General features: G+C 34.6%; 1 protein-coding gene across 5 annotated transcripts; it reads right to left on the bottom strand.

Annotated features, from left to right (window-relative positions):
* Positions 1-953: 953 nt before the first annotated feature.
* On the bottom strand, positions 954-13067 carry LOC143450656 (multifunctional protein ADE2-like). 5 transcript variants are annotated; one of them, XM_076951307.1, is made up of 7 exons: positions 12513-13067; positions 12263-12329; positions 11210-11817; positions 7352-7540; positions 3302-3421; positions 3062-3199; positions 954-2251 (listed from the first exon to the last, which is right to left on the bottom strand). In XM_076951307.1, exons 3-7 carry the CDS (start codon positions 11585-11587, stop codon positions 1652-1654), a joined length of 1425 nt encoding a protein of 474 aa, XP_076807422.1. In that variant the 5' UTR covers positions 11588-11817; positions 12263-12329; positions 12513-13067; the 3' UTR covers positions 954-1651. The 5 variants fall into 5 exon arrangements, with proteins under 5 accessions (XP_076807422.1, XP_076807439.1, XP_076807409.1 ...); XM_076951324.1 differs by having other exon boundaries at positions 12852-13067; XM_076951294.1 differs by having other exon boundaries at positions 11210-12329.
* Between the last annotated feature and the right edge of the window lie 44 nt (positions 13068-13111).

The raw sequence follows: 13111 nt of genomic DNA, 5'->3' as shown, positions 1-13111 counted from the left end.
GCCGGAAAGTATTCAAAACCCAGTGCAGAATAATAATTTCGTAAGCGATGGTGCTTTACATCCTCCAAACCGTCCACAGCGCATTAATCGTAGACCTTGTTTTTACCCAGATGTTGGAAGGATCGAGTACGATAATAAACGCATTTTTTCACTTTTTATTCTCGCTCGTAGTCTATATGTATATTTATTAACAGCCAATTGTTGCGTTCTTTCGTTTTGGTCTTTATTTGTACTAAGATTTTATAGTTTATGAGTCACTAACGACTAAAAATGTTGCTTGGTCATCGTTTTCTGCACAATGTAATTTTTGTATTATTTTTCTATTAATTTTTAATGTTTCTCCAACTCTTTATAAAATTGTTTTCAGCAAGTTAGGATTCACTTTACATGTATGCTGTGGTGGGATTCAGTCGGTTCTTGGAATTTTAATGACCTCCGCAAACCGGTTGTAAACAAGCGGTTTATGTATATGCCTATGTGTATATCGGCCCCTGGTCAATATAGGATGATTCCAGTGAGAGAACCCGATGTTAAAATTTTTTACATTTATTGAATGTCTGCAGTTTTCGTGAGAGAGTGTTACACGTGTTTGTGCTGCGCAAGGTTTCCCTTGTGGCTGATTAGTATTATTGCTTGATGTGTATCTTTTTTTTTCGTCCTGTGTCCGACACGGGCATTTTCTAGATTGGAGCTACTGAGATAAGCTGTGTGAGCGAGAACAATAGAACGAAACACGTGTTTAGTTCATTCGAGGTCACCATCTGTAGCGATTGAGCTCGTCTGACGAGTTGTAGACAATATTCAATAGGGATGTGGCCAGCTCACACTTCGACAGTCAACGTACTAATACCGTTCTAAGGTGCATAAGCTTAATGTTTGTGGTACCTTAGACATTTTGCGCCTTAGTCCAATGAGAGCGATGCAGCTGCGCTACTTGCCATCCAATACAAAAATAACAACTTTGCTTTTATTTCGCGCAGATCACAGAGTTATTTCACAATTTGTTTGCGAAGAAAAATGTTTTATCAAAAATATGTCACAAAACCAAGCTTTAATGGCAGCTTATTTGCAGAGTTGATATCTGGTTTACGTTATTACATTAAGGGCCCAGCAATCAATTCTTGCACTGGGCTGCGCTAGGTAAGGCCGGCCGTGCCTTTTTAAGTAGTAGCGGCAAGCAGCAGGGGATTTATGCAAAAATGTAATCAGTGTGAGATCACAACGAAATCAAGCCAAACCTACATATCAATTGGAGAGTATTCGTAGGTAAAAACGTCACTGTAAGAGAAAAGGCACTCCTCACAATGATACAGCAGCCTTACTCAGGACTGAGATACCGTCTGTGTCGTTTTAAAATATATTTTTGTCCTTTTTTTCTTATAAACACCCTTATTTTCTCTTGCGTCTTTATTTTTGTCTTAATTTTAGGGCAGAAGTTCATATTTTGGGCATTTAGACACCTTTAGCACCAAAATTAAGAACAAGCAAATAGTGTCTCGTTTTTTTTTGGTTTGCTAATCGTCCTTATTTTTGAGTCCAGACCGATGGCAACCCTGCTCATACTCCATGTTACACAGGTACATCCTTTAAAAAACATTGTTTTCAAATGGCAGTGTGCTGGTATATAAACTGGCAAATTTTGGTTGTGTTGTTACTCGTTGATGTTGAGGTTGGCATCCTTGACGTTGAGCCAATTTTGGAGAAGTTGTACACGCAACTTGGCCCATACACTAAAGTTGCGCTGGGCCAGAATTTGAGCAGCTGCTGTAGCTGCTGTATCAGGGCTCATAGATGTGACACAACCTAGACCTGAAGGAAGTCTAAGAGATGACCAAATATCAGCATTTTCCCATTTTTCAGACACAGGAGGGCAGTTAATAACAGGAAGAACTGTATTACCACTAAGTAACGGACCCAGACTATTACTTCGTCCTGCAACTGCAACTATGACTATTGGGTTATAAACAGCATCGGCTTCAACTTTAGCCAGTAACTTCAAAGTTCCATCAGTAAATTTGTGTGCTGATGAAACATAAAGCTGACAAAATATTCCCAAATCCGCACACTTAGTTTTGATTTTGTTGCAATGAGTCATGTCTGAAGCAGATTCCATCACTATGGCAACTTTCCCCTGGCCAGATTTGGTGGTTGCAAACTCTACAGCTTTATTCACTTTTTCAGAAACCCACCGAAAATTTTCTTTCAAATTTTTCATGTCACTCCATGTAACTTCAGTGAGATTTTGGTAAACCTGCAAAGATGTATTTACTCCTGTAGTAATATATATAGTACCTACGTCTTGGGTATTAATAACAACTGGCTTGATTTTTCGTCCCTACCGCGCTTTTGACGAAAAATAAATGAATAAATAAAAATATATATAAGTTAATTGCACTTGCTACAACTTCGTCGGCTCAGTAGCCGAGTGGTTAAAGCGCTGGCCTCGCAAGTATGTGGCTAGTGTTCCGCGTTCGATACTCAGTGGCACTACCGCTGTAATGCCCTTGGACAAAGCATTAATGACACTAACTTCTGTGTAGTGGACCTGGTAAATAGTTCTAAATTACTGTAGAGCAATATGATATAAAAAATCTAAAACCTAAGAAAAAATGTGTCACAATCAGAATCTGCACAAAGGCTAGCTCGGTAATCAGGAAAGGTAGTTGTGACTTAAAAATGGGTTTGAGCCTAGCCATTTGATTGTTGAGCCAAGCCAATATAAATTTTGATTCCAGCTAATTTCATTGTTAATGGCAAGCCCACTTCCACATATAACCAAGTGTGTCAAATGGAATAATACTGTGATCTCTACTATAGTATTTAAAATTTCACATTTTTATTCAACTATTTTCTTTATGTTAAATAAAGAGTAGGAGAAGTGTGAGACCGACAAAACAGAAGAGTTATCATGCTTTTTTCATTTGTAACCGAAATGAGCTGGGCTAAGGAATTTTGTGGGCTAGGTTTGAGCAGATCTCTAGATCACAACCGATGTTGGTAACCAGGTCACCAACAATAAATCACCGGAGTAAGGTAAAAAAAATTACCATGCCAGCTATACCTGCGTGTCCTTCATTAATCTTTTGTCTCCACTGGGCCAAATGCTCCAGGAATCATTGTCAATGACATCAGCAAGAATGATTTCTTTGGTATCACTGCGAATCCCAAATTCTATCTTCATGTCAATCAAAGTTATGTCCTACATGCAAATGCTAGGACCAATAAATCAAATAACTATAACAAACATGAATTAGGCAAACTCTAGTATTAAATGATCTTAAGTTTCTTTATGGTAAATCACCTCTGCTCTCCACATTTGTTCTAGAATTTCAAATATAGCATTGGACATCTTTTCTATTTTATCAATTAAATCATTTGTAATTGTCACTCCGCCACATACAAGTTTTGCTTCTTCCAAGACCTGGAAAGTAGAAGTCTTATCATAGAAATAATTTGGAATAAGTAGTTACTTACATCATACCTAATGTATATAATTATCAGCTTTACAACACTTCTACAACTAACTACTATTGGTCCGTTTTCATTAGGATTTTAAACATAAATTGTGGAATGAAATTAATTACTGTTTTTTGGTGTTTGCCAACATGATCCAAGTTAATACAGCATGAAATATGACCAAATATGTAGCATTTTAAAAATTTAGAATCACCCAAAACTGAGAATTGAAATAATTCTCATTGAATTGCAAAAATTTCGTTGAGGGTAATTTGCGCAAGTAGATATCTCAGCAGTTGGGAAACCATACATCAGACGTAGATTAACTAATTAAACACAAATAGGACTTGCTACCGCCTGCTTTTTTACCTATGTTACTGGTACGATGGATAACGGAAAGTGCGCTGCTGGTACGCTGTATTGAAAAGTTTGAGGAGCACTGCAGTATAGTACAGTCATTTTCAACCACTTGTAGGCGGATTTAAGTCTGCAATAAGGTGTAGATAGGTGGTTCTTAGAAGTATTAAGTGCCGCAAATTTCATATACGAGTTCAACAAACACTTCAGTAAAACTTGAAATGCCATATACTGTATAATGATTTTGTGATGCCATATAATATGCCCCTTTCATGTTTTTAAGATCAGCCAAGTTTTCTGAAAATAAATCTTGTATGATATTGTGTTGGGTCTTTCTATAACTCCTTTCACTCCCACCACCAATAAGTAAAAACTAAGGATTTGTTGCGGTCAAATGGCTAATCAAATTGGATTTTAAAGAGAGGTACTTTCAAATCGAATAAAAACATTTGACTGTTAAACAGAGACAGATCTTTAGTAGTCTAAAGATTAAGACATATTCAATCCTGTTTTAAAAGAGTATAATTTACTCTCCAGAAGACACTTGGCTATTTATAAAATCCCACACCAACATTGTATACAGATTGCTCTACATTCAAAACCGTTTAGTCTTGACTCAGATGAAAGAACATAACGCAAAAATCATCAACCGAAAATACATCTTTAAGTAAACACGCCTTGGAAAATCAGTACATCATCAACTGGAAAGATGCACATACTTTGGATTTTGAGCGAGATTGTTGAAAACATGAATTCTTTTCATATTGACAAGCATAATAACTATTTTTTTAACGATAAAAAAGATATTCTACTTTGCACAATTTTTTCTCATAATTATAGTTAGTTTGCTACATTAAGAGTCCATTTTTTTCTTTTTTAAATGTTTTCAGTTTGTTTGTAGTTTCCAATTACTATTCCAATTTCATTCCAATTTCAAATTTCAAATTCCAATTTTTTCATTATTCAGTGTTACCACCATAAATCACACTGAAGGATCGTGAAATAAATTCAAATTTTACAAATTTAATTGTTTTTTTTTATTTTTTTTATTCACTTTACTGTTCCATTATGCAGTTCTTTTGTTACTGTACAGTTACTTTCGTGGATTATGTAAATTTGCATGATTTTACCATAGACAAAAAAACACTTGAGATTTGTGATGAAGCATTTATCGTCTTAATATCATTGACATGTAGGCTACCCAGGGGCGCATAGCTACAGAAATTTCTTTATTTCTTAAATGGGGTTGCAGAACAAAAAACTTTGAAAAGACATGGTATAGATAGCCTAAGTTTGTTTTTAAAACTTGATTAATAAAGAAACAAATCCGTAGCAACAACTGAAATGCGTGACGACTTGCATTCGACTTGTCCCATCTCTGGTTTGCTCCTAAAATGTTTGAAAATGTATAGAAAAGTTGATGAGCAACTTATCTTTAAAAGAAATGCATGCTAAATTGCTGCAAAAATTGTACCGACAATGAAAAGTATCTTTACATCTTATTAAGAGCAGCGGTGCTGTGAAGGGGCAACATCACACACTTCACGCAAAACTTTAACAGTTATATCATCTACAAATGGATTTGACCAGTACAGGTATAAGCTCATGAGTCATGACTAATGACCATTTGCAACAAATTTGGTAAAAGTTAGCTGTTTTGTTGGTAGGGTTTTAAAGCATCTGAAAGGTAACTTTGATTATAACCTTAAAAAAATTTTGATCTTTTAACGTGTCTATTGTCTCTCAAAATTTCAAATAATTTATGCAATTTAATGTACTGTATCATATCAAATGTATTATTTAGGACTCAAAGTTAGAATTTAGGAATCTGTCAATTGGTGAGAGCTTGGATTATATATAGGCCCACTATAGGAACAGACATAAGAAACAAAACACATAGAAATGCAAATAAATCAAGTTCGTTGAAGGCTGTTATGTATAGTAGTTACGGCTTACTCGCTGGCGTCACCTAGGCAACTTATGGATCATACATAATATACATTTTTAAACATTCCAACAGATTATATTACAGATATTTATTAAATTAGTTTTTTGAAAACTTGTAACATAACACTCAACCATGTGTTAAAAGCATAATGATACGCTGAAAGCTTATTGTGTTCAAAAATAATGAAAATGAGCTTTTTTTTAATCAGTATTGGTTTGAGCCAATTATCTGGTTATGTGGCATTCATTAGTACTTGTATGCATGTTTTAATAGACAACAAAAATTTAAAAATCCACGATGAACAACATGGCTTTTTTGAGCTTGAATGTATGCATCCGAAAATTTCTTGCAACTTTAAGGACTTCCTGAGCGCCACCTAGAAGCCGAAAATTGTCAAACTGTTTTGCTATGTAAAGAGACGTGATTGGACTATCAGAAAAACAAATTTTAAGAATGTTCAAATCATCATCATAGGTGATACAAGGCTTTAAATATGACAAAAACAATCCAAAATTGGAATTTAAGCGATCCAAAAAATCTTATAAATCACAATTACAAATTTTAAGTTTAATTTTTTAATGTACATTAACTGTTTAGTTTAAGTCTACGGAAGCAAGGTCATAAAATGAAGAACTTCAAATATATTGTTCGTCAAACATGACGGAGAAATATGATAAATATCCACTAAAATCCACTTCCTCGTGTTCAGAGACCCATATCACAAAATTCACTCAATGTAGAGCAAAAACGTCCAAAACATACCTAGTTAACTCGTTCTCCACCAATTATAAAATATTATCAAAATCTGAGAGAGTGAACTAAAACTTTGTAAAATTTTAGTTGAACTAGTGTCATATGTCCCTATTAGATATTTGTCCTACAGTGGTCACCGTTTTATAAACTACTTAATGACCATGTCCATTTCTCTTACTAGTTCTCCTGCTTTTAGGCCCCCTCTTGTTCAATAGCTGAGGGGACTGGCCTACCTTATTTGAAAGTTGGGGGAGAAATGTCCCCCCTGAAAATCGGTCCATGCCAGTCAAACCCAGCTAAAGAACCACTAATCGGGCTGAGTCTGTAAAGCCTTCACATAGTGACACCTATGGAATATACCACTCATCAGCATTACCTGTTCAGCGTTCAAGCACCCTCGGTTTTTTAGGTGATATAGATTTCTAACTCTACATCTAAAGATGTCATTGACTCCTACATGGACTACGGCCTTGTCATGACAGAGGAGCTTGAGTACCTTGATGAACCTTAGAGCTACACTCGAGAAACCTTTGTTTTCAACAGGCCACCCATAACAGGTCGAAGGTAAAAGGTCAGACTAAAAATGGTCCAAAACAACAATCAAGAATACGCACAAGAATGTCAGTCATACCTTATCGTTCATAGCACAAGTTAACAAGGAATGCGTTTGAGTGTTACGTAGAGGGGCTCGTTCAGAAAATAAGCCACCATATATTCTACAAGTTGCACAATACAGAAAACCACCAATGTGTTCCTGTTCAATGCATCTTTCAAATGCTGTTTAAAAGTATTCATAAAAGTTAAATTACATGCAAATACTATTTCATATAGGCATACTTCTCTGCTCCATTGAGTGTCATGGTTTTCATCATCCTTGTAAAATGTTTCCAGCTTAGGTGGACTGAAGCGATAACCTTCATTAACACCTTTATTGTGCCTTAAAAATGATCCAGTTGCAATTCTACGAACAACCCATTCAATTGGTATCATATCACACGTCCATGCCAAAAAAGATGTTCTGTTTACCTGACATACAAGAGAATAAAAGGGATATTTGAAGGTGGCATGAAGCAAGTACCATAACTATGCAGCATAACTTTCACGTAAAAAACATCAAGCCTCGTTTATCCAAACCTTAAAAAAACAGGATCCTTGCTATCCGATATGAAATTGTTAGAAACAGATTTCTTACCATACGTTTCAACCCTACCCTTTAACGGTAGGTTCCAATCAGGTTCCTCCCTGCATCAGCATATATTTTCAAAGCGCAAATTAATTATTTTTACATCAATTCATTGTGGAAAATTTACTTACACAAAATGACCAAACAATATTCCAAACAAGTTTTCGTTTATTTTATATCGTTAAAAATCTCGAAAATTGTGTTTGAGATTTTGAGAGTGCTTGATATTTGACATCATCACTGAATGCTGTCAATCAAAATATTTCAAAGCATGAACTTTTTCAATTGTTTGAAGCTCAAAGATGATATTGATAACATCCCTTTTTGGAATAGTGTCACAAAACTAGACATTTCTTTGCCAGTTTTTACATTTGTTCCATATAAAGTCATGTTTAACTTCACTTTGACTTTCTTTTCAGTTTTGTGGTCATTGCCTCCTGAATGACAGAAGTTTCATACAAAATTTTAGTTGTATTTTTTCTAGTATGTTATAGAAAAGATTATTATGACAGTATAAATATATTATTACAAAACATTAAAGTTTTTAATTACTGCGCATACATCGTAAACACCCGAACGCTTAAATACAAGGTAACAAACTGTTGGGACTGTAAAGGGAAAGTCAAAGGTTTGAAAAAATGAATTGAATTTAATTAAAATTATCAATGTTATTATGAGAATTATCAATTATTATATTATCATTGTTCGACTCTAACACAAAAATTTAGAAACGGATGTATGACAAATAAACATATATTAACACTTTCTGTTCTAATGAACGTTACCTTACATATACCGTATTTTACGGACCATAAAGCGCACCCGATTATAAGGCGCACTGTCAATAAATTGCTTTGATTAGTGTTTTGTTCATACATAAGGCCCACCGGGCTATAGAATGCAACGTATTTATTGTTACGTAATAAATGTAAGCAAGTCACAATAGTACAATGAGCAAAAGAAAAAATGAGCCTAGTGAATATCACAGTTGCTAGTTGCTTTTACCGTAGTTTATTGTGTAAGACGGTGGTTTATTTATATAATAACAGTATCGGTACTGGTTTTGAGTGTAGGCAATAAAGCACTACTTGATCCATACATTAGGCGCACCGGCTTATAAGGCGCACGATCAATTTATGAGAAAAAAATGATTTAAATTGCGCCTTATGGTCTGTAAAATACGGTAGTCAAGTCAGGTATATTAGGCGTAAGATATTTTTGGAAACTTTCCAATTACAAACTATTTTTGAAAACTTGCCTTTGTACCTACTGGCCATTAGTTATACTTATATTTGTATGATACCTTAATGCCCAAATTTTTTTATCTATGGTAAGGTTTTTGAAAAGCCACTACTAACTACTCTGTAATTTAAAAAATGTCGTGAGCCGATTTTTCTTATGAAAACTATCAACGAAGATGAAACTGAGGGAAGAGTTGGCGCAGTGCGAATAGCTCTTTCTGATGACGGCTTAGCCGACACGCTTCGCTAAGCATGTACTACTTGAGTTAATAAAGATGGAACATAGTACCATAGATCAACACTGATGAATGACAGAACTTTCATGTTAGTTATTAGGAAATTAGGAATTATCACATATATTCTATTTACAGAGCAGAAATTACACAAAATCAAAAGTAACTAATCACAATCAAAAAATGACGAACATAATTAAGCAAAAATGACCAGTAATGTTGACTAGGGCCAGAATGTGCACGAATATGTTTAGAACAAATCAAGACTAAGCAAAAATATTTTAAAAACAAAACCGTTTATGTGCAAACGATTTTCACACCATCGGCAGAATTTATCACACACCAGATTAAAATTATATCCAATTCTTTAGATATGTGGTTTACTATAATATTACACAAAGTAGTTCAAGATTATTTAGAGTTCATACTTACTGATACTGGCTAACGAACACCTAACTTTACTGAGATGGAAAAAATATTATCTACTGTATTCTAATCTGTTGGTTCGTGCGTTCAATGCTATTAGAATTACCAGTTTAAGTCCACTTTATTAATCGAAAATAATAAAAAACAAACAAGCAAATAAACGCTTGTAATGCACAGTGAACAAGCGTAAACAAAAGTTTAAATATTAAAGAACAATTTTGTAACTTATTAGCTTTAATAATTGCCAATCCTGCTTAACACGCGCACAACATCACACGCCAGACTATTCCACACAATCCTGCGTAAAGTTACCCACTTGACCTCTAGTCACGAGTGCATCGAAGGCGCGGACTGCTGCTTTGCACTATGCAGGAATTTTGGTAATTTTTTAATTTAAGGCTAGCGTTGGATATATGACCCCAAAGTTAAGCCAGATGACTCAAAACTTGTTATTGAGCAAAAATCAGTGATCATGTGACTATCTCTGAAGATGAGACTATACACCGTTATCCTATCATTAAAAAATACTCGCTGCAAGTGTTTCACTGAGTGAGCCAGCAATTTTATCTGTTTAACCAAGGTGATTTCTACTTAACTCAGATTAAATCTTAATGATCGGTATACAATTTCACAGTAAAATTCTTCCAATTGCAATTACAGTCGAATCCGGTTAATTGCATAGTCAATTTGCCAAGCTATTTTAAGCGATTAAACGAATTATGCGTTTATGCGAAAGTGCAAATTCCACTTATTTTCTTACTTGACGTGTAAAGACGTTAACACGCAAAACACTAACGTTTATGGTGTATTGCGATCATCCATTCATTCAAGCAAGCAAAAGATGAAAACATGCTTACTTACATTTGTGTTTTTGAACGAACAAATGTGGCCATGTCCGCCCCTTCAAACTGTAGTAGTTGGCGAATTGTATGAAGTAGGCCTACATGCAGAATTTCTTTATTTTTTGGTGTTGTCACAGCGATTGCGTCAGCAGAGCTTTTTTTATTGTTGTCGTCTTTTTCAACTTGTTTGTTTCGTAAAAATTCTTCACATATTATGGCATCATTTTAACTCAACGCTTTCTTTACGCAGCGCTTAAATGAAACTAAAACAGTGCGAATGTTTATGTCTGCGTATTGACAGCCACGTGTTAATGCTTAAATTGAGCACTATTGGTTTCATTGTTTCGTAACAAAGCGCAGTACAAGTCACAAAGCTTGCGCATTGCATATGCGCTCCCAGTGCGCGTTGTTTTCAATTTTATCTTTTAAAAACTTTTGAATAATCGAATAAATCAACTTCATTTTTATTCAATTAAGCGGATTATGCAATAAACAGTTATGCGATAAACCGATCTTTACAAATGGTAGGCTATGGTTAGGGACTTGCGCCCTTTATGCGATAAAACGAATTATGCAATTATCCAGAAAGCAATTAACCGGATTTGACTGTATCCGGATACATCACTATAACCAACATTTTTTCTCAAACTTTAGTGGTCCGGATTAACGAGGTTTGTGATGTACTGTACAGAATACCTATTTAAACTACCAACAATATTATATAGATTAATTATTTAACGTCACTAGACCAGTTGCATAAACCGCTTTACCCATTTTATCAACGATGTCTTGATCCCAAAATGGTTAAGGAGTTTCATAATATCAGTAGAAGTCTTAGTTGACATTTCTGCTTTGCCTTCCATAACATTTCTTTTCGCAAAATCGCCAGCTGTTATTATATCTTTGGATACAATCAAGCACTGGCCATCAACAGCTGAATTGACATCGTACACAATTTTGGTTTTTCCTTCAGTAAGTTTATCCCCAAGTGTAAATGCAACGTCACAAGTATTTACAGAAGCACTTATCTCAAAATGTGTTTGTGGGCCAGCATTTGAATGTTCAGTCATTTTTTTCTCAGACTGTTTTGACAGTTTTTTTTGAGGTTCCCAGTCCCCTTTACTTACGCACTTATGTGTGGTAGTCATTTTCAGCAAACTATAATCTCTGACTCTACAAGAAAGTAAGGTACTGCATAGATACTCTGTTAAGCACAGGACAGTAAGGCTTGCAAGGTAGGATCAGCAACACGTATTTACTGATTAGATGATAGTCGAAATTACCAAGCAGCAGTAAGATCAATATGCGGCACACATCACCAAGTTATCAAATGCTGGACTCAGAATGGAGTATTCCTATTCCTGCAAACGCAGTGTTTCTACAAAAGCAATTTTAGTTAATTGCACAACTAAAAAGACTTGCTTTTTTCTCTTTAAAATCCGAACGGTTTAGCGATAAATATCAGTATGCTACGACTTTTATTTATTATGTAACAATATACCAGCTAACTTGAGACATGCGCTACAAGTTTTTTTCCTGTTATTAAAGTTAGGCAATTAGGTGAAACGCTATGCAAAAAGTTGATTTTAGTTACATTTAAGTTTATATTTTGAGTCAGATTTAGATTACTATGTTGTAACACTTAAGTTGGATTAGCAAGAAATTGTGAGAAATAGCTTCAATCGCACAAGTTTTTCGGTGAAATAGTGGCAGCGAAGAACACTGGCTGTTCTCTCTTAATAGATTTTCAACTTTATAAAGCTAGAATTAAACAGTAAATAGCGTTAACAATATTTTTGGCTTTAATTTAAGAAGTACCTTACCTTCGTTTAGAAAATATTAACTTAAATGTTTTGAAGTGACTATTTCAACGTATGTAGATCACGCACCCTGTTGTCAAAAAAAGGCCATTAGATTAGGAAAATGGTTAGGCAAAAAGTTGACCTTACCTAATTAAGGCTTTATTTGAGTTACATTTAGATTAGAACGTAAAAATAAGTTAGGTTTTGGTTAATAAGTTATAAAATTTAAGTTAGCTCAACAACAAACCGTGAAAACTAGTTTCAAACTCACAATTTTTTCTGGAGAAATAACGGCAGCCTAGCCTATATATTTTGTCAATATACCACATTTGTAAAGCGTTGAGACAGTAAAAAGTACATGGGTGAATTTCAATACGGGGAACGAAACACGTGTGTAGCTTGCCTATCAGTTATAATCTCTCACTTTTATGGTTTGTTGATGTCTTAGCAAAAGAATAAAAAATGCGACAATCTTAGTGGGTTATTTTATGCTTAAATTTTGGAACGAAATATAATAACTTGGTTGTCTTAAGCAATTTTTTACATATGTAATTTACTTATGATGTCAACATCAAGTACCCAGACTCAATCGAGTAATATATCTGATTACTTGAACTCGAAGAATCCAAGTAATTTCGGTTTTGTCCCATCCCAAGTTTCTTCCCAAATCAAACAAGGATGATTACCTAGATTAAGTCACATGGACAGAGAAAAACAGCCCGAAATCTGACTTAAACTGAAAATTTAAGATCTTAAATGTAATTTTTTTTACTCATTTTGTAATTTTTAGCAAACCTACTTCTAGACTTTCTAGTAGATGCACATCCTTTTAAGGTATAAAATTTGAAGCTCATAATTTTTTTATTTCAG

The sequence above is a fragment of the Clavelina lepadiformis genome, chromosome 1, assembly GCF_947623445.1.
Source record: "Clavelina lepadiformis chromosome 1, kaClaLepa1.1, whole genome shotgun sequence".
Lineage (NCBI taxonomy): Eukaryota > Metazoa > Chordata > Ascidiacea > Aplousobranchia > Clavelinidae > Clavelina > Clavelina lepadiformis.
The sequence above is the reverse complement of the archived record's forward strand: the minus strand, read 5'-3'. Positions and strand labels throughout refer to the sequence as shown.

Bases quoted from the DNA above. Each gene is read 5' to 3' on its own strand.
- LOC143450656 (XM_076951294.1), bottom strand. From the start codon at position 11,587: ATGACTACCACACATAAGTGCGTAAGTAAAGGGGACTGGGAACCTCAA. The intron at 7,541-11,209 runs GTAAAGCGGTTT...CTTGTATGTCAG, and splicing joins AGACATCGTTGATAAAATGG to GTAAACAGAACATCTTTTTT. The intron at 3,200-3,301 runs GTGATTTACCAT...ATTTGCATGTAG, and splicing joins AACAAATGTGGAGAGCAGAG to GACATAACTTTGATTGACAT.